At 38.4% G+C, this 26,975-nt stretch overlaps 1 protein-coding gene and 1 non-coding gene across 29 annotated transcripts in view; one reads left to right on the forward strand and one right to left on the reverse strand.

The window, feature by feature from the left end:
• The window catches only part of DMD (dystrophin), a 1,136,032-nt gene that overhangs the window by 1,029,235 nt on the left and 79,822 nt on the right, over positions 1-26,975 (forward strand). For 2 of the 28 annotated variants that reach the window (XM_086879808.1, XM_086879809.1), the window contains exon 1: positions 18,187-22,063. The exons of the other annotated variants lie outside the window; for them this stretch is intronic. In XM_086879808.1, the coding sequence (XP_086735934.1) occupies positions 21,831-22,063 (233 nt within the window). In that variant the 5' untranslated portion in view covers positions 18,187-21,830. Of the gene's footprint in view, positions 1-18,186; positions 22,064-26,975 lie in introns of those variants that run through there. 28 annotated transcript variants of the gene reach the window in all.
• On the reverse strand, positions 8,259-8,325 carry LOC147653945 (small nucleolar RNA SNORD36). Its single transcript, XR_015285487.1, has one exon. It is a non-coding gene; the product is annotated as a small nucleolar RNA SNORD36 (small nucleolar RNA).

Here is a 26,975-nt window from a genome sequence, read left to right on the forward strand (position 1 = left end):
TTTTCCATGGCAATTGAGCTCAGAAAATGAGATTACGGTACAACACAAGCAGCACCCTTTATGTAAGGAGCCTAGCAGGGTCACTGAGTGGTGTCTACAGCCTACAGAGTAGAACAGTGAGTAGAAGTCAAACTTTGCTCCTTATCACCAACCCACTCTGTGTCAAGGTCCTCCCTCCTCTTTTTCAGCAGGACCAAAATCTGTTAGCATAAATGCCATATGTAGGTGTTAGTTTGGGAGCTTGAGGGGGCACAAACTCAATACAGCAATAAATTACTAAGAATTAAGATTTCTTTAAATATGTGCAAAGTTGTTGGTATGTGTTTTATTCTTCACTTATGTATTTCACACTTTATAATGTGAACTTATGCACTATTATGTTAGTAAAATTTAATGGTCAATTGAGTTGTGGGGTTTAACATTAAAATTTTTATGCAGTAGGTAAAGCTTTTTAAAGAAATCTAAATATTTAAACCCATGATAATTCAGTCTCATTCAGATATTTTATATTTATTTAGATGTCTGCTAGAAAAGTTCCTATTATTTCAATGTTTAAGTATTAGTTGTCTGGCTAGTATATAACCCAGACTGCACTTTGAATTTTATTATGCATTTATCTCCTTGTTTTCTTTATCAAGATATTTTTTCTGTTCACTACTGCAGAGCTATTACAGGAGCAGAGGGGCAAAGACACATTTTTCTATACTTCATTTTTCAACAAATTTACCTCATTTTTTTTCTTAAAAGCTCCATTATTGGAGAAAATGTAAAACTTTTAATGCTTGAGGGTTATGACACCCTGCATGAAGCATACTAAGAAAAATTGTTAGAAAGAAATGTTAGAGGCATGGAATTAGAATGTAAAGGGTAGCTAGAAAATTACTGTTAGGCATGGGAATAGATAACTTCATACAAACACCTCAACCATTTAAGCAACATGGAGCACCATGATAAGACTTTAATCATAACCCAAAGCTATTCTAGTTGAGACATGGGTGTTATACTTTGTTAATGATTAAGAAGCACTTTTGCAGCAGGATAGACATCTCAGGGAGATGTTTGCTAAATGATATATGGTCATGCAAATGTACTGGCCTGAATATATGGAATAAAGAAATGTGAGGGAGATAAATAAAAATAATTTGAATTTCAGTTGAATAAAAATACTGAATTACTAAAACAATTTTTATTTCCAAACACAATTTGCAATCCTGGAGGATGTCACCCCATGACAAGGTTCTATTAGAAAGGGGATACACAATTTAACATTGTAAAGAATGCAACAAAAAGTGAACAGATTCTGCTTCATGCTGAAACACAGAAAAACTGCACCTTCATTAGAAAATCAGAAGCTTCATCTGTCCTCCCAGATCAGTGATTTTTATCTACTGTTTCATCTTCAATTTAAGTCTGCTTAATTGCTTTTAACTTTAGTACTTCATCAATGGCAGTGCTCTTAGGTGACCTTACCTATGAACCTTTTTTAAAAACAGAAATAAAAGTGAAAGCAATTGCAAGTGTGACTTGATGCAACAACAGCAGCTGCAGTAAACAGGATACAGCTATAAAGACTGGATATGTCCCTAAGGAAACCAGTATGGAATTTAGTCTCAGATATAAACATAGAGAGAATAACAATATGAAACAAACTCATAGGTGAATAGTCCCTCAATGAAGGGTTCACTTGAAAGTCTAAAAATGCAAATGTGATAGGATTTTTAAGGTTAAAAAATAAGTTATGTGTACATATATGCATTCTGTTACTCTTGGGACTCCATTTGCTCAAACAGTTAAGGAACAATTTGAAAAGTGTTTAAAGCAAAATTCTCATCAGTGAAGGGGCTTTTTATAACCCTGTTTGCTGAGAATCCCTGGAATGTATAAATCATGTACTGCATTTGATAAATATGATTAAACAGCTAAACTCAGAGAAGTTCTGAAGTAAAGAAGCCTACATTTATGGTAGATTTTCTTACATCTTGATTACAGTGTTGCATGTCATTAATTTGCATTTACTTCTGTGATTGAAAGCAGCCTCTGCTTCCATTTTATCACCAGCTCCAGTCACACTGCAGTTGCCAATTTTACTGAGCATATTTTGTTAGTAAATGAGAAGTTCCAATGTGAAATAGTTTTATGTTTATTAATCAGCTTTTAGCTACAGCATGATGTTCAATTACTTTTTTGCTGTGTTTTGCTGATCCTTGACTATAAAAACATAGTCACTGAATATTAAAGTTTGCTTTCATGCCACAGTGTTGATATTCAATCTGTCTTCTGTAAGACAATGCTAGGTCAAGTTCATTAAAAAAAATTCTGAATTTTTTTTTAATAAAAAGCAACTCTGTAGCTGAACTATTATTCAGAGATATTCACCCACCAAACCTATAGGCTTTGAATTGTTTTTTTTTTAATATAAACCCCACAATGGTGGTTTCAATCAGTATTGATTGAATTTGTAATTATATGTATTTATAATTCAAAATTCATAATTTCTAATTCAAAAATTGCTGTGTGTTTCGTATTTGCCTTTGTGAAGCACAAATGAAAAGCTGGCTCCAAGTGAAATACAATCATTCTGTATTTTCAGAGGTAACTGGAAAGTTACATTAGACAGATTTAAATTTTGTTCGGATTCAGAATATATAATTTGCTTGAAGTAGCCTAAGCTAAAATTATACCAAATACAAATCTGAATAATCTTCAATTTCAATATGTTTGGATTTAGGCTTTTTGGGGGTTTTGGCAGGTTTTGTTTGTTTACTTTTATTTTTCATTACTTTGTGGGGTTTTGTTGGTTTGGTTTGGTTTTGCTTGTGGTTTCTGGGAGGTTTTAAATTTGGTTTTTGGGGAAGTTTTTGGGTTTGGTTTTGAGTTTGGTTTGTTTGGGGTTTTTTGTGAAAATTATTTAGAAATTAGCAAAAAAAACCCCAAACCAAACCAAAACAAACACTCAAAAACTGATAAACCATATGGTCTGTCCCCAACAAAGGAAAGCATATTAATCAAGCTGCTGCCATGCTACTGTGCAGCCGTAGGAATTCAGAGAAAAGGGCTTGTCACAGTGAGGGGAATAGGGTTGAAAAGCACTGTATGTTTGAAGGAGAAAAGTCTTGATTACAACAAGTTTGTTTGAAGTAATAGCAAGTTACAGGTGGTATATTTCACAACAAGAAATTAGCAAGGGACATCAAGTAGTTGGGTATTAGAGAACAAGACTATTTGCTTAACTTCTTCAGTCCCTCAGACATTAGGAGCATATCAAAATGACTTGTTTAGGACTTTCGATTTCTTGTGATGTATTCTCTTTGAAGCTTATCTGCTCCTTCTTTCCTTACATGGAAGTTTCTCTTCAGGATTGTCCTTGATAAAACAAAACAAATCTTTTCTCAAACAGTTTTCTCTGACACTGTTCAATATGCAGAACATTGCCCTCCTTCTTGGAATTTGTATATTTTTCCAGTCCATGTTGCTTTTTTTTCCTGCCCAGTCCTTTCTAGCTTCTGTTCCATTTTCTCCTTAAAACAGCTCTTAATAAGGTCACTAACAATTTCCTGCCGTCCAGTTCCAAGAATCTTTTCAGTGTTCACTTTATTCTAGGTCATTCCACCACTTTCAACAAACTATCTTGCTGCTGTCCTTTCATGCCTTCTCTTGGCTTGCTGTCAAGCTTTCCCTTGTAATAATTTACTGTTTGTTTCTTCTGTATCTTCTTTCTTATGCTCCCTTTGCAGAGCCAGTCCTCCCACTGGAAACTCTGCTTACAGCCCACCATCCTCTTTATCCTACTTTCTCACCTCTCCTTTCAGAGCTTTGTTTAATTTAGTTATGCTGATGACTTCTAAACTTGTTAATTACAGTTTTCTTTCCTGTTTATAGCACTTGCCATTAGATGGTTATTAAGTCCCAAGCTCAAAATAGATGCTTTCTCTCAAACACCAGTGTTTCTCTGTTGATGCTTCTATTATTTTACACAATGTTTTGTTGCTGCTGTTGACTATCCTATGCACTTTATACCTACTTAAACATTTAGTGTTGCTTGTCCATAAGATAATTTATCTCCTTTTCCAGCACCAAACGACTATTTTTTTTCTGATTCTCTTCTTCTGAGAGATTTTTACTTGGCACTCAGTCACTCTGAGTAGCAGTAATGTAATTCAGTCTCAGCCATTATTGCCTCATTAAAAGATGCTGTATTCACTGTATTAACAATAGTCATAAAATGAATTGTATCAACAGTAAAAATTTTATTGCACAGAGTATGAAACAAGTGAGAAGAACTTAGAAGTTTTTGGAGCTACTGTTACTCTTTCCATCACCTAATTCCAGGTTACAGATTAGAGCATCTTAATTGCTCAGTTACTTACCACTGGATGTCTCATTGTACCTCTGCACAAAAGGCAGATAACTTTTACATTCTACCCATTCACATGGATTAACAGAGAATTTTAAGGAACAAAAATATTCCCTTTTTATCCAGGTGGCTAATCTGTCTTGAGGAAGACTGAGGTGTTCTTGATCCCACAGAAGTCTCCATGCCAGCAGGTTCCATTAACTTAAACCCCTTGAATTCTTTGTCCATTAGTGCTGGCAGGAACTGACATTGTCAGAAATACCACATTCTAGCTGGAGAATGAATTTTAAAAGTCTAATTGTCTTGGTAATGGTGTTTAGTAACTATTTTCTGTGAGGCAGTTCTCTCAGATTATTTCCTCTATTTCAGATTAATTCCATAAATTCTAAACCTTTGAGTATTGGGAAGCTACCAAATTTTAATTTACAAGTGTCAATTTGTTAACACACATCAGTTCCATATTTGTAAATTGCTGTTTGCTTCTGGTTCACTCTGAATTCCAGCTAGCTGCTAAGGTTTTTCCTACTGAGTAGAAGAGAGCCTTGTCCCTTCTTATTCTGAGATAATATATCATAGGGCAAGGTCCTGCAGAAGTGTGGAATAGCCCTGAGCCCAGTGGCTCTCAAGAGCAGCCGGCTGCCTCATGACTGTGCATCCCACCAGGTACAGCTGCATTCAGCAGCAGCACAGAGCATACAGGTATTATCTGCAAAAATTATAGTCAATGGCAATTTCAAAATCAAACCCTTTTCTGAGCAACCCTATATGAAGAGTGGGTGCTTGCTGAAGGTCTTTGATTACAGTGCTGTTCAGTGGTCACCCATTTACCTCTGCACATTCCTAACAGCTAGAAGAAAACAACTTCTGAGCCAACAAATCACGGGCAGAAAAACTTAAAATCAGACTTGGTAGTCACAACCATTCACAGTCAAATCTATATTTTTTGCTGTATTTCTCTTTAGTACAATACCATGAAATTCCAGCCATCTTGAGTGCAGAGCTGTATTTAAGTACAGAGGCTTGCACAATAGCCAACAATTCAAGGGCAGAATTGGCCAGGCCATTTTAAAATAGCACTGGAGTATACTGATAGACTCAGAGGATTTCATACTGGTCATGCTGGAAGAAAGCTCAGCTACTCATTAAACCATAGTTTATCATGAATGAGAATTTAGAAAAATATTTTAGCAGCTATTCATCCTCACACCAGTCACACTTCCAGCAATCTCACACTGACCCAGAGACGTAGCATAAAGACAAATCAAGCCCTTCGCCAGCTCAGCTCGTCAAAAGAGAAGTCAAGTTTCCTTTCTGTTAATTCAGGATGCCACACAATGGATCTCAACTCTAAATTAGATTCTCTAAGCAGAGCTACAATGGAGATATTTAATAATAACAATTAGTCTGTATAATGTACTCTCAGCAGCTGCCTGTGATGCTTTTCACTGCAGTGTGCTTTTCCCATTGCCATCAGTACTACTGACATGCTGCTAGCAGCATAGTACCTGCTTCATATGCCCAGATATTGCCCCAAAATTAGAAATGGTAGTTGCAACTTTTTTCCCTTCTTATGAGAGATGCATGCTCATGATTTGCAAGGGCTTGGTGCGTTAAAAAAGAGATTACTATTACTATCTATCCTGATGTGTTTCTACTTGTCTCAGCACTTCACAATTAACAAGTCACAGTAATACCCCACTAACTTAAACCAGAACCATATAACAGCACACACTCAATTTATTTTTGTTTTTAAGTCCTTTAAAAAAACAATTCTATTTTCCAAATCTTAACTGCTTTTCTGAGCTGGTATTTAGCTGTTGTTTTTTTTTTTCCTGGCAGCACTGGCACTTGCATTTCCCCTTTGCTGGAATTGGTGTTCCTTTCGCATGGCTCAGTCACAGTTCTAAGCTCTGTTGTACTTTTTACTATACTGTCAGTCTCAGAAACCTCTTTATTCCACCTTGCTATTAAAAGGAGAGCCTGCTTTCAACTTCAAGTCAAGCTACAGTTGTATTATTCTAAAGCTTCCTTTGGAAAAAAAAAAATTAGAACAAAGTCCCCATCAGCGGTAATTAATTTTGACAGTGTGGGCTTTGTAGCAATTCACAAACCTGTACTTTGTGCATCAGCATTCCTTATTATTCTAATTAAAGTGGAACATTGTGCCCTCACCAGTCATTAATGGGTTTTCATTTTGTAAATGACATTTGCAAAAGTTAAAATGGGCAGTTCATATGAAGTCCACAGGCAAGAGCGTTAAAATTAGCATCACCATAGCAACAGTCTTCCATCATTAGTATTCAGGGCAACAGCAAATGTTTTGTTGTGCTTTTGTTTCCGAAAAAAGATTTTTCTTCACTTGTCATTCATGAATAGTAAAGGCTCAAACCCACATATTACAGGTAAAATTATTATACTCATATTGATGTCACTGTTCTAAAATTTCCCAATTTTTTCAAGGTATTTATTTTTCAGGACAGAGGTTGAATTTCACAATCTCTACAGCCGTGTATGTCTAACCTCCTGAGTGGCATTTATCCCCTGCTGCTTAATGGTACAATTTCATATAAAGTCTGTCACTTCTACTCTAGAATCTGTACCAAGTAACAGATTCTGCTAAGAATCTGTAGAAGATGCATGCACGACAAAACATGGCCAGTCCCCCTGCTATGTGGAGAGTGCATCTCCTCTGCACTGGGTTTGGTGGTTAAGTGATGCTATTTATATATTATTTCCCCCTTCTCAGGAACTGAATTGTAAGTGCACACATCATGTCTAGTGAAACAATATTCAAGTATCATCTTGTCTTGCACAGATTAGAATTACGGAGAGAAGAAATGGCATTTTCCACTGAAGGAGACCAAGGCAGATTATAAGCATACTCCAATGTCCTTTACTGGAAGAGGTGGTGCTGGCTACCATTTTTCCTCAAAGTTTAACAAGGATTTAATTGTCTGGAAGCACATCGCGGCAATATTTTGCAGTTTGAGAAACAGTTTAGCACTACATCTCCTAAATGTACCTACAGGCATCCTGTTCACATAGGTCTGGTTCAATGAAAAGCACGTCATCAAAACTGGAATGTAGCACTTTTCCTCTAGAAATAAATATTTTGTGTGCAGGCAGAGAGGGGTTAAGAAAAGAAAAGCAAGAGGAAAGATGTTAGTGGAAATAGATGATGAGCAGGGTGAGGTAGGTAGGACTGCTGGTTTCACAGTGTCCTGGCTTTTCAGTAACGAGCACAGATCAGAAGTAACTAAATGTTCTCTAGCATTATGTCTCTGGGTTTTAATTTGGCACAGGAAGATTCTTTCTTTCCTCTTCATCTTCATTTTGCATAATTTTGCAAAGAAGGGTCTTTAGCTAGTAAATACACTCAAGTGCATTGTAAAAGCTGGGGATGTTATCCATTCCATGAAAGATATTCTTGTATTTTAATAGATGGGACACACTTTCATACAGTGATTGCCTCTCTAGTACCTGCCCTTGCAGTATTGATTAATTTTTCAGCTAGTGAAACCTGCAGAACTGGAAAACCCTTAAAATGGTGACTACTTATATACCTGAGGAAAATCACTCTCAGATTAACTAGAAACTATCCATGGTGGGCTGCCATTTGGTGTTTGGCTCTTGGAGGGATTTAACGCAGAAGGGGATTGCAGTAACTCTGAGGTTCTGAAATATCTACATATATGTTTATGTGTTCAACCTCTTTCTTTTACAGAAGCACCATTTTGCTAGCTCAAGTTCATTTTCCCCCTGAGCTGATTCACTCCGCGTTTTCTTTCATTTTTTTGTGGCTTGTCAGATGCTTTTTGGGAGATACAGCATGCTAAAGCAGTTAATTTTCTCTATTTTAGACTTCCATATCCTACTGCAGTGAAGATACTTACTGAACTGTAATGTTTTGCAGAAGTTTGCCATTTGATCTTCACAGATAAATTCAGTGGAAGAGAGTAGCATCATAAAAAAGGAATAATTTTCACTTAATCTGGAATTTAGTTTTCATTTAACTAAAAGGCTTTGTTCCTAGCATTCTGTCTAAGTAAGTTCTTTAAAATCTAAGTTTAATACTAGTTTTTTGCAATGCTGGATCTTATAATCATCAGTTAAGTGACTCACCTCTTTTAAATCAGCTTTGGAGATCTTTTTAGATCATTAGCTCTTTGCAGTAATTTAACTATAACCTCATTAGAAAAATTTACCTAAATTGTTACCTTATTTATTGCAAAAATGACAGGAAGAGAGAAAGGATCTGTGACAGACTACTGTTTTCCATTCCTGACTTCATTCATTCTCAGACAGACCCTTGAGCAGTGGTGTGGCAAATGAGAGGAAATTGCCAGTTTCTTATTTATCCAAAACAGTAAAATCCTGTGTTTCCCCAAGTATATGTATATAGTTTCTATCTAGGCATATCCTTGAAAAAGCTACTGAAGCTGTTCTTCATTAAAGATGTTTCTGCATTTGGTCTGGAAACACAGAAGGAGATGCACCTCTGTGAGCATGGATTTCAGATTTGCTGTACTAATTCCAGATTTCCCTAATAGAGAGTAAAATCTGGAAGCAAAAGCAAGCAAATAAAATATCCTCAACTTTCTTTTTCATAAATTATTCTTCTTTAAAATCATTCCCAGCTTCAGCCTATAGAAACCCCAGAGAGTGGGAATAAGTGCCTTGCAGCTGTTTTCCTAAGTGTAACAGACTGTATTTTGTAGCTGGAAATGTCAACGATTACAGAAATAAAAAATGAAAATCAAGAGTTAGAACTACTAAACCAAAACCACATTTTTATTTCTCATCTATAAACTTTTAGTGCAAGTAATTGGGAATAAAGGCATCTTGAAATTTTACTTCAGTGTTTAGAAAGAAATTTCTTCCAGATTTCTGGCAGTGATATCTTTTTAGCCAGTAGGACACCATTGTTGAATAGCACGTTTTAGCACTCTACTTCACATTACCTTAAGTATCACCTGAAAATTAGAGGTTAGAAAACTGATTCCCAAAGATCTCATACTGATGAGCTCACCATCATTTCCAAACACTGGTTTGAACTTCAGAATCTGAAGTCAGCTATTTTGATATAAAGCACCATGGGATTATGTTTCTGGCTATAGTTGGGCTTACCTTATTTGTTTCCTAATTACTCCTTGTTAATGGGAGTGCTTATGCTTTTAATAGTGCTGTAATATTACTGAACAATTCCATTGCAGACACTGTTCACTATCTTTTTATTTGGCAAATATTTATTCCTTCACATTTTTCAATCATCTGTTTTTCCACTATTTTAATTGTGCTATGGCACAAAAAGCAATTAAAACTTTACTAATATGGTTATTACATGTTAAAACTTACTTTCATATGCTATTGTATCTTCTACTGATTCCAGTTTGAAAAAGGAAGAAATATTTTGTTGTACTCTTAACAATCTTGAACTGAGAAGAACCAGAGGACCCACAGGTTATGATTGTAGCAGATTCGGTTCTCATCAGACTTGCTGCCAGAAGTTTGGAAATCAAATTTAAATTCTGCATTTAAAGCAGCTTGCATGGATCGAGAGATATGTTCATTGATTTCAGCAAACTTACTTCTTGTTTTTAGTACTCTAAAAGTGATCAGAATGCGGCTCTCAGCATTCCCTCTCATGTATCATGTTTTTTCACATCAGTGCCCAAAATATTGTGGAATAAACATTTGCCGCTAGCAAAAGGCAAATCTCTATCTGTACAGTGTTCTCTTGAGAAAATTGAGCGCAAAACCCTCAGCGCTGCTTTGCTCTGGGGCATTTGTTCACCATTCTAGAAATAAGGAGTGGAAAAGGGTCTGTCAGTGTGAATCCTTTATCAAACTCGCCTGTGAGGGAATGCCCACATCATGTGGTCTCACAGTAGCCTTCTCTGCTTTGAATTGAGTCAGCCAAGGGGAATAATTTCTCCTTGTGTCTGTCTCAACTTGGTTTTGGTCAGTGGGTGTATTTTTAACACCCAGAGACCTTCCAAACAAGTCTTCTTTTGGAACACATGACTTTTAAAGTAATCAGAAGCTTTTTCCCCAGTTTTATCCATTCAAATTAAGTTTCCACCAATTTAAAGAGATCTTTCTTACCCTTACTGACTCCCCTTTTCTTACTGCTATGCATAACGTTTATTTCCTACGAATATCGATTTAAAGACCTGGGAGCCCAGTGGTGCTCTGACATCTCCAGACTGGCGTTCTGCTCATCTCTGTAGCCAGTTCTGTGGCACACTTCAAGGACACTGACAGATTGTCACTCCCTTGCCTTGCCTTCCCTTGTTGCACCTTGCAGATCCTCAGCTTTTCTCAACTTGCTCTTCAGTAGGTTCTGCCAATAATAGTTAGACATTTATACCCAAACATTTCCCTAAGTCACAGCTGTTCCATTCTTTGAGGAGAGGTTAGACAAAAAAGGTGACCAACCCAAAAAACATCTAGAAAACTGCCTCCTGCCTTGTTGTCCAGACTTCAGTTTTCCTGGACAACTTGCTTGCCACAATCTTTCTTCTCTGAGCTCAGTCTGATGTAAGGCTCAGCACTCTCCAAAGCAACAGCTCAAATATATTCTAATTTTATACTTTTCAGGTCTTTTTACAACCATATTAAAGCAATGTGTATCAAGTAAGAGCATTTGCCTGCAATTTTGTTTGTTTGTTTCTGAAACCTTCCTGAATTACATAGCATATCCTTTTTTGTCTTAACTAACAAAGTAACATATGTGCTGGTGAATAATGAATAAATCTTTTCAGCAAAATTAGAATAATTTGGGTTGTTTTTTTGTTTTTTTTTTATCAGTGCAAGCCATTCATAAGTGTAGCATGTACTGACAACCTTTAAAACAGCTTCACCTCACAAATTCCACAGCTAGTGAGACCAAACAGGTGGCAAGCCCCAATCAGTGTCTTGTTATCTCTGAGGAGCTTTGATCTACCTAATGTATAATAAATAAGATACTGCATTTTAATCATCTTGCTGCTTTCATATCACTTGTCTTGCAAGTTCTTATTTACAAAAACTCATCCTGACATGGTTGGGCTTTTTTAATTAAATTTTTTTTGATCATTTATTTATTTCACCATACCTACCAGTAGGCAGCTGATACAGCAGCTGGAAGTTATTAAACTGTATATCCATTGCTTCCCTATCTCTTCATGTGTCTGCAAAACATGTAACCATTCTTTTTATTTGTTTTTGCATTAACTCCACACCATAGAAGAGGCTGACCAGATGATCCTTTTAGGTTAAAATACTGGCTGACAGAAAATGTAGTTAGGCCTGAAATTCCCCTTGTTTTCTATATGTAGTCCTCACTATAAGGCCATTTTATGCCATTATGCTCCAGCAAAGACCAATTTATTATTTTTTTTAACCAATTAAAGAAATTTGAAGAGGCTCTTTAAAAATAGCATTCTCATTTCTGCTCTTACATATAAATATATAACAATATAGGTTTGGTGTTGCAGTATTTTTAGCAATTAAGTGCTCTTACTACTACTCAAATTCTGCGTACTTACTTGTGGTCAGTCTGATGGCTTGAAGGCAGGGAGGATCAGAGCAATCCACCTCTGTTTAAAAGCCACTATTAAAGCAAATTATATTTACACAATATATAATAATAATGAACCATATAATACTGCGGCATTGCTTATGATTACGTATTCTTTTTATTCACTGAAATCCAGTGCTGAATTTCTCACCAAACTACACAATGTCAAACTTAGCATTTAATTAAATGTTGAGTTAGAAAAACTCAACATGTCTGTATAACAGGCACTTCCTTTTGCTCTAAAAGGTATTTAAAATCATCCTTATAACTGCAAATTATACAAAAAAAAAACCAAAGTAGAGAAAATATGATTTAAGCACAATGACCTAAATTAAGAACTTTTCAATGTTGGAGTTGGTGGCTGGTTATATAAACTGTGCCCATCTAGGAACAAGTTGAAAAAAAAAGAAATTAAAAATGCATCAAATTGTGTTATATGAGAGAATGGGATAGTCTGTCAAAGCAAGAACAACGTGTGCTCACTAAGGAATGCAGCCAAAATTTTGTTTGGAAGTAAAATTCAGCTCAGTGTGTAGTATGCAAGTCACTAAAAGGGTAAGAGCATTGTCACTACACACTGTGCTCTTGCAGCTCAAAAACTTGGCAAGCTGCAGAAGTGTTCTGTGAATACAGACACTCCAAGGGAGCAGATGAATATTCTTCTATATCCTACCTTTTACCACTTTCTTACAGAAATTTCTACATAAACCATTGCTTTGTATACAAAGAAAATTTAAGAAAGAAATTCTGGTATGCAATAGGAGTGCTTCCTCAATTTGGTAATTCTGTCAAAAATTCTGCCAGTTTACAAAAAAAAATATAAAAAATAGTGGGAATAATAGCTGTTTTTATTAGAAAATTTGATTGCTGCTTTGAAACTTTGGAAATTACATATAAATTATTCATCAAACTTCATTGGTAGTGACTTGTTTTTGTCAGATTATCTGCTTTCTGGACAGAAAATACCCTGCTAAAAACTTATTACTTTGATTACCAACTGCTTTCTTTGTGAAGCTCATCACAAATGCTTGGGGATCGACACAGAAAAGAACTTGTGACTGTCCTGCATGTCAGATAAATCCCAGGCATCTGAGCTGATCTTGAACTTGTCTGGCTCCTCAGTGTAAGCAGAGGTTGTAGCCATTTCATATGATGGATTTATTCTGCAGGGAAGGGCTCAGTTTCAAAAAGATACCATGGTTTTTTTTCAGCAGCTCAGCAGCATCAACTCCAACATTAGGTCAGATAATTTGAAATGAAAAAAAAATTACATTTTTAAAATCAAGACTTATAAATGTGAAAGAAATTATGTTTTGGGTCCATGGGAGCACTAAGTGGGAGGCAGAGGAATACCATGGCCCTGCTGTAGGGCCATCCACATCTCAGCAGTAAGAAAAGGGTCACTGTGTGAAATCTGGACCAAGAAATGCCAATTATTCTCAGGGCAGACACACATAACAGTGTAGCTAAGATAATATGCCACTAGAAAGTTCAAACAGCCAAAATTGGAGAGCTGCTCTCTCTTGGCTATTTCATAGACTAAGTAATTTAATTAAATGGCAACACCGCCCCACTGGCCTGGTTTGCTCCAAACTGAAAGCAAGTTTCATGTACAATGTTGGCATGGAAATAATTAGTAAAAACAGTCACTTTCTTCATTTCTTATCAAACATAGTGTACTGTCATCGCCAAATGATTGTTTTCATTGCATAAATTCCCTTTTAATTTTTTTTTCATTTTAAAGCTCGGTGAAGTATAATGTTTACAATGAAACTATCAGAAGAATTAAAATATGGCATAAAGTAAAAAAATATTTATTTGGGGAAGGAAGACTTTTAATAATGATACTTTACTCACAAACAAGAAATACATTTATTTGGTTTGTTTCCTAAATTTTAATTCTTGGAGCAAAAATATGGAAAGCTGCTAAAAATAAAACTTTCCAAAGGTTTTAGTTCAGTATTAAATACCCTGGTTTGAAAAAACCAGTGGATTAGATGGGGTCTAATCCTCCACTCTCTGCTTGGGTTCTATTTGGCAGAATTCTTAGTCTGTCAGCTTCTGCAAATCTTTGCAAAATTATTTTTATCCTTAATAAATTATTTGCTCTGTTAGTTACCCTAAAAACAGAACAAATTGAGGGACATGGGTAGAAGGATAATAATTTGAAAAATAATTGCAGTAGAATTTTAAGAATGAGAATGAAGAGCAACTGCAGCAACAAGACTGTGGAAAAGTAACAAGAGATTAATTTCTCAACACTGATAAAAATTAAAATGTCCATAAGCAAAATAAATGTTATTGGTAAAGTACAAAAGTATTTAGAAACTACATCTTAACCCTGTTTTATTTAAAAGATAAGGTTGAAGGTCTTGTTTTTAATTATTATTTTTTCTTGTCTGATGTGTATTAGTATAAAGGCATTAACTAAAGTGGTGATAATTATTTGCAAAATTACATTTTTTTTGTAAAGTTAGCATCTACAGACCAGAGCTGTTGATGAAGAAAAATTATTTACCTGACAAGAAGAATGATGATTTAAAACAACACCTTATTATTTTTATATGACAAGCTGATTTTGTTATTTTGGGATTAGAGATGAATGCTCAAACATTTGTAATGCTTTATGAGGCAGAAGGTGTGACTTTAGAAGATCCTTTGTTCTAACTTTAATGATAGTTAGAAAATCTTCAACACAGTACACAATATGGTACCCATGTATTAAATTTATACCAGTATAAAATGGCAAATTCTGGATACTATTAAATAAACATTATTTATGTAGTAGTATATGGTTTGAGTGCTGTGCTCTGCACTTGTAGTGTACCATGTAGATATAGAGAAATCTTGGTTGAATTTAATACCTTCTTTTTTTCCTGGAAGGAAGGTGACCAAAACTGTACGATGTTTCTTAGGCCTGATAATAGGAAATAAGCTATTTTTAACTTTTAAAATAATCTGGCTTTCTGTATCATGCAGTGAGGGAGATAATAAAGATGGGTAACTTAGTGCTAGCAGCAAGAATTTTCTCTTTAAGTCTGGGCTATTTTAGAAAAAGCTGAAGATTTTGACATGGTAGATCTGTAGGTTGACATTTCTGATAATATGTTCAAAGGAGTTAGATGTAGCAGCAGGATTCTAAGAATGCTAATATGGACCATAACCAATATTTAAATCGTTAATATTTCAGGGCTTCATGGATTGTTCAGGATTTAGGTTACACCTTTGAAAGCAATTTCCTAAAGAAGCAGCAAGTAGTTCCAAATACAAATGTTTGTTTAGCTCAATGTGGAAAAAATACTCAGTATAGAAAGAAAAACAGTGTTTTGGCTGATTTTGAGCTAAACACCATTCACCACTGTTCTTGATTCAATACTAGACTATGGCAGCTCCTTGAATTCATCTGTGTACCTTTGATCATAAATCTCAAGGCTCTTTGACTTGGGCTGACAAGGCATTTCTGATTTTCATTACAAATTTTTCACAGTGAAATTTTGCTGTGTTGCAAGAAAAGAAATCATCATTTTGCATGTTTATTTTTTCCCTAAGAGAGTCCATTTTTTGTTAAATAACTGAGATCAGAGAACTGAATGAAGGTATGCCAGTAGAATTGCAAGCTATTTGAGACCTTGCTGAGATGCACCGTGAGACGTTTGGCTCAACTTAACATATGAAATACTGAAAGTGCACCCAGACATTCAGTTCCACTAAATGCTGTTATTAGGCTTCAATAAGCATGATGTTTAAACTGTGCAATATAGTCTAGAAAAACTTTTTCCTCTCAGCTGGTACCCACAGGATTCTTCCCTGAATTAACTGCCAGCTAGTATGCTGGGGATAGGAGGAGCTACACAAAGATATCTAAGGGTAAAAGCTGGGAGCACTACTTTGTAGGGAGAATCATATTATAGTTATTTAAATGCAAGGTGCAGAAGCTGTCTGGAATTACGCTGGACATGTGCTAAAGCATAAATGCTTGGACTTGCCACAGGATACTTAAATGAAATCTACTAACTAAGAAATAATTTTTATCTTACCTCAAAATTCCTTTATATCCCTCTTTACTGAAGTGTTTAAGTGCTAACATACTTTTAGATTCAATTAGGATAAAATAATATCTGTGCCCTAGGACATGGCTCCATTATAGCTAATACTGGTTCATCTGTCTCTGGAAGCCCCAGTCAATGTAGGCATCTGTGTGCCTGTAGTTGTTTCAAATGCCTGTATATAAACACTAATTGTCCCTCTTTGGCATGGACAAGATGAGATTGTTGCCACTTGCCATTAAAAGGTGCTGCCAAAGCTGTATGAACAATTGTCTCATTTTCTAGCTAAAGTGTATTTTTTTCAAACCATACTGTTAGAAATGAAATAAAAAGTTCAATTTCAGAAACAGCGGATGAGAAGCTTTTGCTTTCCAGATTTTTTTTCTTGCTGACCTCAGGCTGGGAGTAGTTGCACAGCCATGAACCCGAAGCTGCATTTCTATGTAAATAAATGATGAGAAATGTCACTTGGATCGGATGAAGGAGCTAGCCTGGACGGAATTACTGCTGAGGCCAGTTAGGTGTAGCTGCCCCCTCTGCCATCAGCTTCTCTAGGCTGGTTCCTTCCCCACGTGCAGTGCTCTGCTTTCTGGATCCCCACATCTACGTTCCTAAAGACATTTAGGAAGGGAGACCAAAGCAGTCTTGTTATGCAGAAGGACTAAGCTTTGCTCATGTTACATCAGGGCATGGGGAGAAGCTAAAGACTCTCTAGTTCTGAAACTATATCAATGTGATTTATAAGGCAGAACCATCCCTTTCTCACATTAAGGCTCTGTATGGCCCAATCAAGGGAAAAGGTTAGAAGTAGATCTCAAACTGATCTGTGCTGAGGTCAATGGTCTCAACATCTCTGGGAAGAGGATGAAAAAGCCTAGTGTGTACATAAAAATAGACAGGGCCTCTTGAGTTTGAATTATATATTATATATGGTATGTTATAATTGCCGATGAAACAATAAGGTAGTTAGGACAGGTTCAACATATATTGTAAAGCAAGAGAAACTACAAGTTTCTGTGAGAACACAGCAAAGTATCCATTGCTAAAATACAGGCAAAATACAGCAAAACATGAAAGCATTTGATTCAAAAGTGCAAAGTCTACCCAACTAGTGGTCTGACTGGGAACTTGTCTGTATATAGCTGTCATAAAATGCCATAGATTTCATTGTTCTCTTTTTTTACTATCTAACTGCAGCCTTACCATTGGAATATCCTAGTAAATAATCTCCAAGCATGATCTCAGTGGCTTTTTTCCTCAAAGGAGTATTTTCTCTTCTATATGATATTTGCATAGAAACATTTTGAAATAAGGTCCTCAATGTAAGAAAAAAAAAAAAGTTTGTATTATATTAGTCACAAAAAATTAGATTTAATAATGTAAAAAATATGTATATTATGGAATGCAACACAACCAAAAAGTAAATTAGTTTAAAAAAAGAAGGCATTCTTCTCCTTTAATGTCTGTGGAAGCCTTTGGAAGAGGGGGCAGCTTGTTAGGAATTGGGAATGCTGAGTGAACAGTAGCTAGGATCAGGTTTTCTGGGCCTGAGTGAAGTAGGACTGCAAGATACAGAGTTTCTTGATACTGAGATCTATACATTGATAGGAAACAGTAGAGAAGTTAATGATTTTGTAAGCCAGCTTTTGTGTTTGCAACACATAATTTTATGCATAGAAAGAAAGATTTTGAGGTGAAAAGAGAACCAGTGAGTGAGAGAGTTTATGAAATCCTTCTTATTTTAATCTCTCCAGGAGGCAAAACAATCATTTATTTCCAACTGGGCATGCAAAGAAAAGAAAGAAATGGAGTTTGTCTTTGCTGCTTTGTTTAATTTATCCTTATTAATCTGCATTTTTTTCTCAACCCTACTCCCTATAATGATAACCATTCATTTTGGCAATACAGATTCCTCAAACCAAGAATTTACTATGGTCTAATTATAATTTTTCAAGTCCTATTTGTGCATTGTAAAGATCAGCAGGCAATTTTGTTTGACCTATGTTTTCAGTTGGCAGATTTTAAATCGTATTTTTTAATATATATATTTTTTTTTCCTCTCCTGTTAGCTTTCCAAATGCCTTACTTCAGAAAAGGTTTTACTACTTTTAGTTTTCTAACATTACGTCAGCATTTTGCATCTTGATCTCCTGTTCTTGGGACTATTCACAGTTCAGTTCATCTCCATCCCAGAAGAGTAAGGGTTACTCCTTCCTTAATTTTTTTTTTTCTTTCTTTGCTGTGGTTTCTTACGGAAAGGAGAAAAGAGCTTTTGCTATTTACAGGAGCTTAGCTGAAGAGCTCACGGCGCTGGTGGGATCGGGATGTGCTATCCACCCCTCTCAGCGATGTGTGCAATCATACCCAACCTCAGTCCCACTCCTCTCCTCTTTTCAAGGTCATACACGTGGCACCATAGGCTGAACACTCTGCTGCTGTCACTAACACCTTAAAAAATAAAAGCAGCCTCCTGAAATTTTTCTTTCCAAGATCTCTTCAGGCTGGAATTCATACATATATTTCATATATTCAAAATGACAGGCACCCTCTCATTCACCTTTCAGCAACAGCATGCAGTGCAGTGTAACATAAGGCACACACAGGCTGCTCCTGAGGCTCCATTGTACCCATCTTGTAGGGTGACTAAGATTTCACTTTTAATCAGGTGTCCTTACTGTAGTAAAAGCAAGTACAGCCCAAAGGAATGTGAAAGCTGAGCCGCTGTGCATTCAGCAGGAACAGAAGTGTTCCTGTCACACGTGCCGGGCACCAACACTTCCCATACCGGGCATTACATTGCTGCAAGCTCTGTAATATTTACTGCAGAATTAGTTTAAAAATAACAAAAAAAAAAAATATGTAACATGGAGAGATGATGCTAATCTTGTACATAATACTTACAAAGATGTATACTCAAGTGTTAATGCTTAGGAATCAATTATTTTATGTTCATACAAAATTAGTTTTAATATGTACATGACTCTGGCTCTTTCTCCATTGAAAGAGATGACATTCTGAGAAGAATTTATTAAAACTGAAAAATTTGCTTCCTTAAATGCAGACATTCCAGTGACCCTTTGGACAGCAAGCAATGCATTCAGACTGCACATCCAAGTTATCTTTCTATTTGTCTTTGTTCCTGAAGGAATTTTGGGGTAATAAGATCACTTCTAAATATCATCCCTCATTTTTTGAGGCAGCCATGATTTCCTCTTAAGCACCTGGAGTTATTAAATGTTGAAGACACAGATACATTGATTAAATACAGTTCAGGACAAAACAAGAGCATAGGAGAAATAAACACTGCTCTTCTTCTGATTAAGGTCTCTATATAGATGCACAAGTTGACTGAGTAGCCCTTGCATCAGAAAAGCACCACAGGGAATAAAAACTCTGCTTACTCTGTAATCCTGTTTAATTTTTTATAGGGAGGTGACTATGTTTTATCAAATAAATGGCTTAAAATTAAGTATGGTATACAAATTGGCTTCAGTTACAAGTGGCAAAGACAATAATCATTTACACTGCAAACAAAATATATTTATGTAATAAATTACAGCTAGTTTAAAAGTCATTTGGAGTAAGAGTGGAATTACTTGTGCACATTATACAGCAAAAATATAATTTTCAGGTCAATCAAAATAGCTAAAAGCTTTTGTGAATTTAGAGACAACAATCAGAACTACATTAAATAGATTTTTTTTAAAAATCAATTTATAAAGTCAATAGGCCTTAATCACTTAATCCTTCGACATTCTTGTTTTGCCCTGGATGTTCTTAAGTGAGTAATAGTTTGATTTGGGAGATCAAAGGGTTAATTTGCTTTTCAATTGGAGAGTGACTCAGAGTTACCCTTTATTGTTAAAAAAAAAAAAAAAAAAAGTGGTGTGTGGGTGTAAGGTAGGGAAAAAGAGCCAAGAAAATGGATTCACTAATTGGGGTTTTCACCTGCTGTGAGTCTAATTGAATACAATGCTTTATTTGTAACTCAAGGAGAAAGAAGATTATGCAAAGTATGAGAATTTCAGACTGGTTTTTAAATTCTTATTACTTGGCACTATTGTATGGGAAAGAAGACCAGCATGATAATAGCAGCATCAAGCTACTGTTAAGGCAGGCCAGGAAGCTCCAGAAACAGTGAAAATTGAAGGAATGTGTATCGGGGAATCAGTGCTAGATACTTCTGAAGGAAAACAAACCACTTTTGCTGTGAAACGTCTGGCCTCTGGCTACCCGTCCCTTTGTATGACACCAGCAGCTGCTCTCTCCTTGTAGTGAACCCTGAGGTTCCTCCCAACTAGGATGAAAATCATCCTGTTTTAAAGACTTAAGGAGAGTTTTGTCACCTCTTAAAACTTGGCTAAAAATGCGAAAATGTGAGACTGCTGATATAACACAATTGACAGCCTTTACCCAGTTTATTCATGTCAAAACTAAGCTATAGATAATTTATCTAATACCAGGTCCACTGAATTAATGGAAAATTTGCAGTCTAGTGAGTTTTAACACGGAGATTTATGTTTACACAAACATAAATCCATATTGGGGTAGTATTACAGATACAAGATTAACTGTGAGTTAGACCTGTTAAAATAACTTAAATCATTTAGAAACGATAAGAATTTAGCATTTAATCCCACTAATTTTTATATTTGAGGGCCTGAGGGGTTGAACCTTAAGCATCTCCCATATTAACGCTTCTAGAAAAAAAAAAAAAACCCCGTGGGCTTTCCTTGAACTGCTTGTTGAACTTTTCATAAAATCAGAAAATCAAACTACCTGGGGCCTTAAAGGGAGCCCTAAATTTCCTGGTGCTTAGGCTAACACCCTCCAGCTTCAGTGCTTACTGACATCCATGTCACAGGGGTGGGATGAATTTTCTGTGCCTCTAGGTGGGCATCTTCCCAGTGTAAAAACAGAGATTCTTTCGTACATTTGAAAGGTAGAGAATTTATTTAGATTTGATATTAGGAAGAAATTCTTTACTGTGTGGGTAGTGAGGCACTGGAACAGGTTGCCCAGAGAAGTTGGAAATGCCTCATCCCTGGAAGTGTTCCAGGCTGGATGTGGCCTTGAGCAACCTGGTCTAGTGGCAGGGAAGGTGGAACTAGATACTCTTTAAGGTACTTTCCCACCAGAACCATTCTGTGAATCTGAATTGAAAGAGGTTGGTTTTGGGGTGGTTTTACCAGGAAATCACAATATGTAAGGCTTGAAAAACTACTTGATTATGGGAAGGACTGAGAGCTTTATTTTAATGAATAAAGGACATAGACGTACAACATACCTAACACTGATTTGAAATGCTTGTGACACTAGAAGATTGTTGGCTTTTCTTTGTGTAATGCATATTGCGAAGGAATTAATGCAAAGAAACATTGCAACAGTAACTCGGCGTGAGCAGAACTATTTCTTCTGCACTGAGATCCAGGGGAGATGCTCACCCTTCTTTCCCTGCGGGGCCAAGGCAAGCCCTTAGAAACGGAATTACCCGATTCCACTCATAAATAAACCTGTCGGCATTTTAAGCACCAAAATTAAACGCTGGGAAAAAAAAAAAAAAAGAAAAAAAAGTAAAAAAAAAAAAAAAAAAAGTGTGCAGGTTAAGGCCCATTTCAAATCTGCCTGGATTCGGTGCATATTTTAGCTAAGTTTTCTTCCCAAGCCCTCTGAAGGCGAACTGATTTGCCGCCTCTCAGTACACCCCTCTCTCCGGCCGGCCTGCGCCAGGGCAAAGAACACCCAAAAACGTTCAAAAGGAAGTCAAAGGAAGCCCCGAGGGCTTCCTCCAGAATAGCTGCACAGCCCTGGGGAGGCCGGGGAGGGGCGAGGTGCCCTCAGCCGCCCCGCAGCCGGGCTGAGGGGGGAGATGGGGGCTGAGGGCGGGCAGCGCCGGCACCGCCGCCGGGCGGGAGCGGGGCGGGGCGGGCAGCGCCGCCTCCTCCCTCTCTCCCTTTCCCTCCATCCCTCCCTCGCTGCCGCCGTCCCTCCCTGCCGGCGGGGCGGCCGCAGTGGCGCTGAGCGGCGGGGCTGGGCGGACGCGCTGTTTCTGCCTCCGAGGCGCCGCCGAGCAGCCGTCGCCATGAGGGAGCAGCTCCGGGGGTAAGGGCGATGCGGGGCGCGGGCGGCAGGTGCCGGCGGGGGCGGGCGGGGGCGCGGCCCGGGGCCATCCCGCGCTCCGCCGCGGGGGCGAGCGGCGTGGCCGGCCGCCGTCTGCGCCGGGCGGGCGGCCGTACCTGTCATCGCTCACACGGGAAATCGCAACTTGCCGCCGGCTTTCTTCTGGGAACTTGAAAGGGCGTTCGGTTCGGCGCCTTTTCCCCGCTCCCGAGGCCGTAGTTGGGCGCTGGATGCGCCCCGTTGGCACACGTAGGAGATGGCGGTGTGAGCGGCACGCACGCGTGGCACTACCTGTGCCCGTGCCTGTACCTGTGCCTGTGCCCGTGCCTGTACCTCTGCCTGTGCCCGTGCCTGTACCTCTGCCTGTGCCTCTGCCTGTGCCTGTGCCGGTGCCTGTGCCGCTGGCGGTGCCCGTGCGGGCTGGCGAGGGGAGAAGCCGAGCCGGGGAATCGCGGCTGTGGCGGGGGTGTGGGGTGCGCGGGGCTCGCCTCGTCACCCCTCAGGTTTCTGGGGGCAGCGCGGTGCTGCACAGCGTCACCTGCCCGCCACATCGCCTGTGGGGCACCTCGGCTCGGGCGTGAACTTCAGCGCAATTCCTGAAAACAAGCGTGCTCGGGGGTGTATGGCTTCTTCCCCACCGTAATTTTATGCTTAGAAGTAATCTTTCAAGTTAATAGGCAGAAGCGGCTGGGAGGGGATTCCCTCCGGGCGGTTGCGCTGCAAGTGCTGTATTTCTTGTTGCTATATGGCACCTTATATTGCCTTTTAATAGCTGCTGTAAAACATCTTGCAGCCTGGGACACCGGAGGTGTCTTGCACTGGAGTTGGGCAGAGAGTTGGTTTTTGCAGGCGTTTGTGTGCAGAGCTGAGGGAACGAGGAACCTGGTTATATCGGGGATCTTTGACCTTTTTAGCACTAAGGAATTGTTCAAGGCCGTCGCTTGTCTGAGCCCGGATTTGACAAGACCCTGCAGTGAAATTGCTTTGGCAGAAGTGGAGAGGAGAGGCTTTGGAAAGCAAATAGATCAGCGAGAGAATGACAAGCCGGGGGGGCAAGGCTCACCCAAACCAAGCCACTGAGCGGGAATGTTTTCCCATGACAGAGCAGACAAAATAAATGTTTAACATCAAGGGGAGAAAAAAAGGGTTACTATTCAGTACTTGACAGCTGATATTTGGCCCTTCTCCTGTTTTTCATTTCCAGTATCGGCAAGAAACTTTAATATGTATCGGTGCCTGCCTTCAGCGGTCTGATAAATCTTGCAAAAGCCAATAAAACAGGCTAAAGTCAAATTCCTGCTGAAGAGACGCTGATCCTTGGCTTAAACAGAAGTAATCTCTGCACAGATCAGTAGTCTCTAGATTTACAGATGAAAACAGTAGTTCTTTGTAAAGCACAAAGGAGTGCCACCTTTTTACATTGCTAATACTTTCTGTAGCACTAACTTGTTTTAGCTTAAGAATTAATGAAGCACTGTAAAAAGAGAAATATTAAGTCTTTCTTTGCAATCACTGTCCTCTTTTGCTAGAAACATTTTTCTTTTAAATGAGAGGTAGTGTCTATTCATAAAACCTCTTTCAGTTACATTTAGGTTAGTTTAACTACTATCATGTTTATTTTGGCTTTTTGACAACAGTCATAAGGTGGTTGGAGTAACATTTGATTCATCGTAAAGCCAGAAGGTGAGAAGTATCATAAATCATGTTGTTTAGAAGGGGATGAGTTCAGGGCTTTGTACAATACCAGTATAATTTTGGCACTTTTTTGTGAGTATTTGTAGCTATTTATTTCTACACGATAGAATTTTTTATTCTATGCACATCTCTGCATTTGCACAAGTTGTTCATGTCGCATTTGCTAATGAAGGGTGTGGGGAGAAGCGCAGCAGAACTGGCTCTGCTATCACCAATGAAGCGGGCTCTAAGAGTTTAAAAAGGGCTCTGCAGTTGCAACCTAAAATTCTGCTCTGGAGCTGAGCAGTGAATACACGGGACCTAATTTTTTTAAATTTTTTTTTAAAAAGGGAGTGAGGGAGAAGGAGTGCAATCAAAAACAGTTAAAAGATTTGTGAATGTTACGACATGGCTGGTGCAGGAATGTTGGGGGGGGATATGTGCAAGAATTTGGGTGTGGGGGAGCATTGCTTTCAATTCCTCCTGCTGCTGGCATTGCTCAGAAGTAATAGAAAAAGAATGAAGAAAAAATTACTGTATTTTGTCCAAACTGATCAAGTCATAACAAGGGAACTGTAATTCAGCCAGTGTTTCTGTTAGGATATCATCTCTTGATTTCAGATTTCCAATCCTGTGTGTTGTTGGCTCTGCTGACAGTGATGAGAGACAAATCTCTCTGCTGTTGGCAGGAACAGAGGAGTTCACACAGGCATAGTGTGACAGAATTCCCTACATAAAAATTATCCTTGCTAATATAATATCATCATCCTTTAATGAAGTGGTCCTGTGGGTCCCAAAGGATATATCAAGTGAAGACTATGCTTTCATCCTACTGAATTATCAGTGTGTTTAGTGTGCCAGTCACACCCACGCCAAGGTGTCACCACTAGCCATTGCTGCTTGTCTTCTTTTCAGGCCTGGTTTTAATTTCCTTTCCACTTCTGCAGCTCAGGTCAGGTAAGAAAGAGGAAAATAGGCCAAGTGAGTGCACTTGTATTTTTATTTGTTTCAGAATGCCTGTGATTTAAAAGCTAGTGATCATTTTTGTTGACCTAAATGTAGAGCCAAATTGAAAAATATATCCTCTGAGCATGTGCAATATTACAAAACTGCTGTCTGTGTGTGCCAATGTCTTTTTGTGTTGGTAGTTTGTTGGAAAAGCATTTTGAGTACTTCTGCACATACTCTCCCTCTGCTTCAGCTGCTGCTAGTCTAGAGGACTCAGACTACACTTCTGACATCTTTCTGACTTGCAGGCTGTAAAGGGCCTTGTTCACCAGAGTTTGAAACTCTGGCAAACACTTTGCTGCAGATCTATTAAGGATGCTACAGCATTCCCAAGTGTGGTTGAGGCTGCCTGAAACTGCTGAGCTGGCATTTCACTTCAGACGGTGCTCACAATAAGGGCATACACACAAATCCTCCCCCACCGGTCCAACCCCAGAGCTCACAATTAAATGGCCTTTGAAAATGGCAAAGAGGCTTACGAAGAATAGCCTTGATGGAATCTAACCTTTCCTGGAGCTGCCCTTGTGTGCGGAATAGTTGATAATTTTCCGAGCTGAAGACGTTGAGAGACGAACGCCTTTTAGCTAGAGCAAAATATCTGCAGCCTTCTTGTGTTCTGCATGTAAAGTACCAGCAAAGTCTGCCCTGGCTCCATACGGCCACTCAACCTCTACAGTTCCCTTCCAAGCCTTTGCTTTTTCCTGCAGGAGCACAGAGGGGTGCTGAGGGCTGGCCAGCCCGTCGCTGGGGCTGGTACCAGATGGGAGCTGGCTGGCCCCTGCTGAGGATGGGATGCAGCAGGTGCAGGGCACTCTGCCCTCTGGGTGCTCCGGCTGCAGAGCTGCTGGGGAAAGAGTTAGGGGCTCTACTGGCTTGACTTTTATAGTCTTAGGAAAGGTATATTTCCTCTAAATTGCAACAAAGTTTAATTTTAAAGCAAAAGGGGAAATGTACCTGCCCTGCAAATTCAGTCTTTGTCACTTGCGCATGAAGCAAATTAAATCATTCTTTACAAAGTGTGCATTTCCTATGATAATAAATCTTATACCATAAAAGAAAACCACACTGAGTAGAGGTTTGGGATTACTGGTATTAAAAATATTAAAAACCAGTTGGAGTCCAGGCTTTCTTTGGCAAAGGAAATTTTATTTACAAGGTCTTACAAAAGCAGTTGTGTATTTTCAGCATTAGTAAATGCCATAAGCTTTAACCACACTAAACTCACTGATACATGGTTAGGCCTTGCAATAAAAAATAAAAAATTGAGTAAATTACTCATTGGTAGAACTTTGATTTTTGGTGCTTGTTTTTCACACTACGATGATCCTTTCGTTCTTCTATCCCACGCAAGCATGGGATATGTCCATAATCCTATCTATATTCACCTTTACCAGATATCTGATGGCTTTTAAATGTTTTCATGTGGAATCAGTTTCTTTGAGGGCTGCCAGGTTGGCAGCTATGGAGTCTGAAATGATTTAGTTTGTCCATAGAACAATCTGGGGCTACCAAATTAATTTAATACAGAAAGGGTGGTTCTTTTCGGAGGCTTCTTGTTCACATAAATTCTTTTTCTCATTTTTGCTACATGTTTCGGCATACAAATCATGGTACAGTTCCTGTTCAAATATACGCCCTTCTGGGGCTGTCTGCCTGTGGGGAAGCAAGCCAGGGTGGCCAAGCTCATGCCTGGGGAATTCTTGATCTGGGACTGAAGTTGGGGGAAACAAACTGCAACCCCAGGTCTGTAGGTGTGAATGTTTGGGTCTGCAGCTGTTCACCTGAATTGTGACGTTTCTGACTGCAGGGTTTTCTGCCATGAATGCACTTCTGTCTTCTTTTCCTTTGGAGTGCTGTTATATCAATAGAGGTTTCTCTCAGCTGAGTTTTTAGTAATGAAACTGTTTCTGTTTTTCTTAAAAAATATGCTTTATACCTGGGTGCGATAAAAGGTTCTGGTGTTACATTCTCCCTGCAGAACCTGCCCATGCCAAGCAGGATGGGAAATGCAGGAGCTCAGATGCAGGTGGCTCAGATGGACAGGTTTTCACTTGAAGCTACCCAGTTTCTGGTTTCTGGGAATAAAAAAAACCAACTAACCAAAAAACAAACAAACAAAAACAAACAAACAAAAAACCAGACCGGGCTGAGATTTCTGAATACAATTGCATTCACCTCCCTTTGCAGGACTTGATTTTTCAACAGAGCAAAG

This window comes from Cyanistes caeruleus, chromosome 3 (genome assembly GCF_971803275.1).
Source record: "Cyanistes caeruleus chromosome 3, bCyaCae1.hap1.1, whole genome shotgun sequence".
Taxonomy (NCBI): Eukaryota; Metazoa; Chordata; class Aves; order Passeriformes; family Paridae; genus Cyanistes; species Cyanistes caeruleus.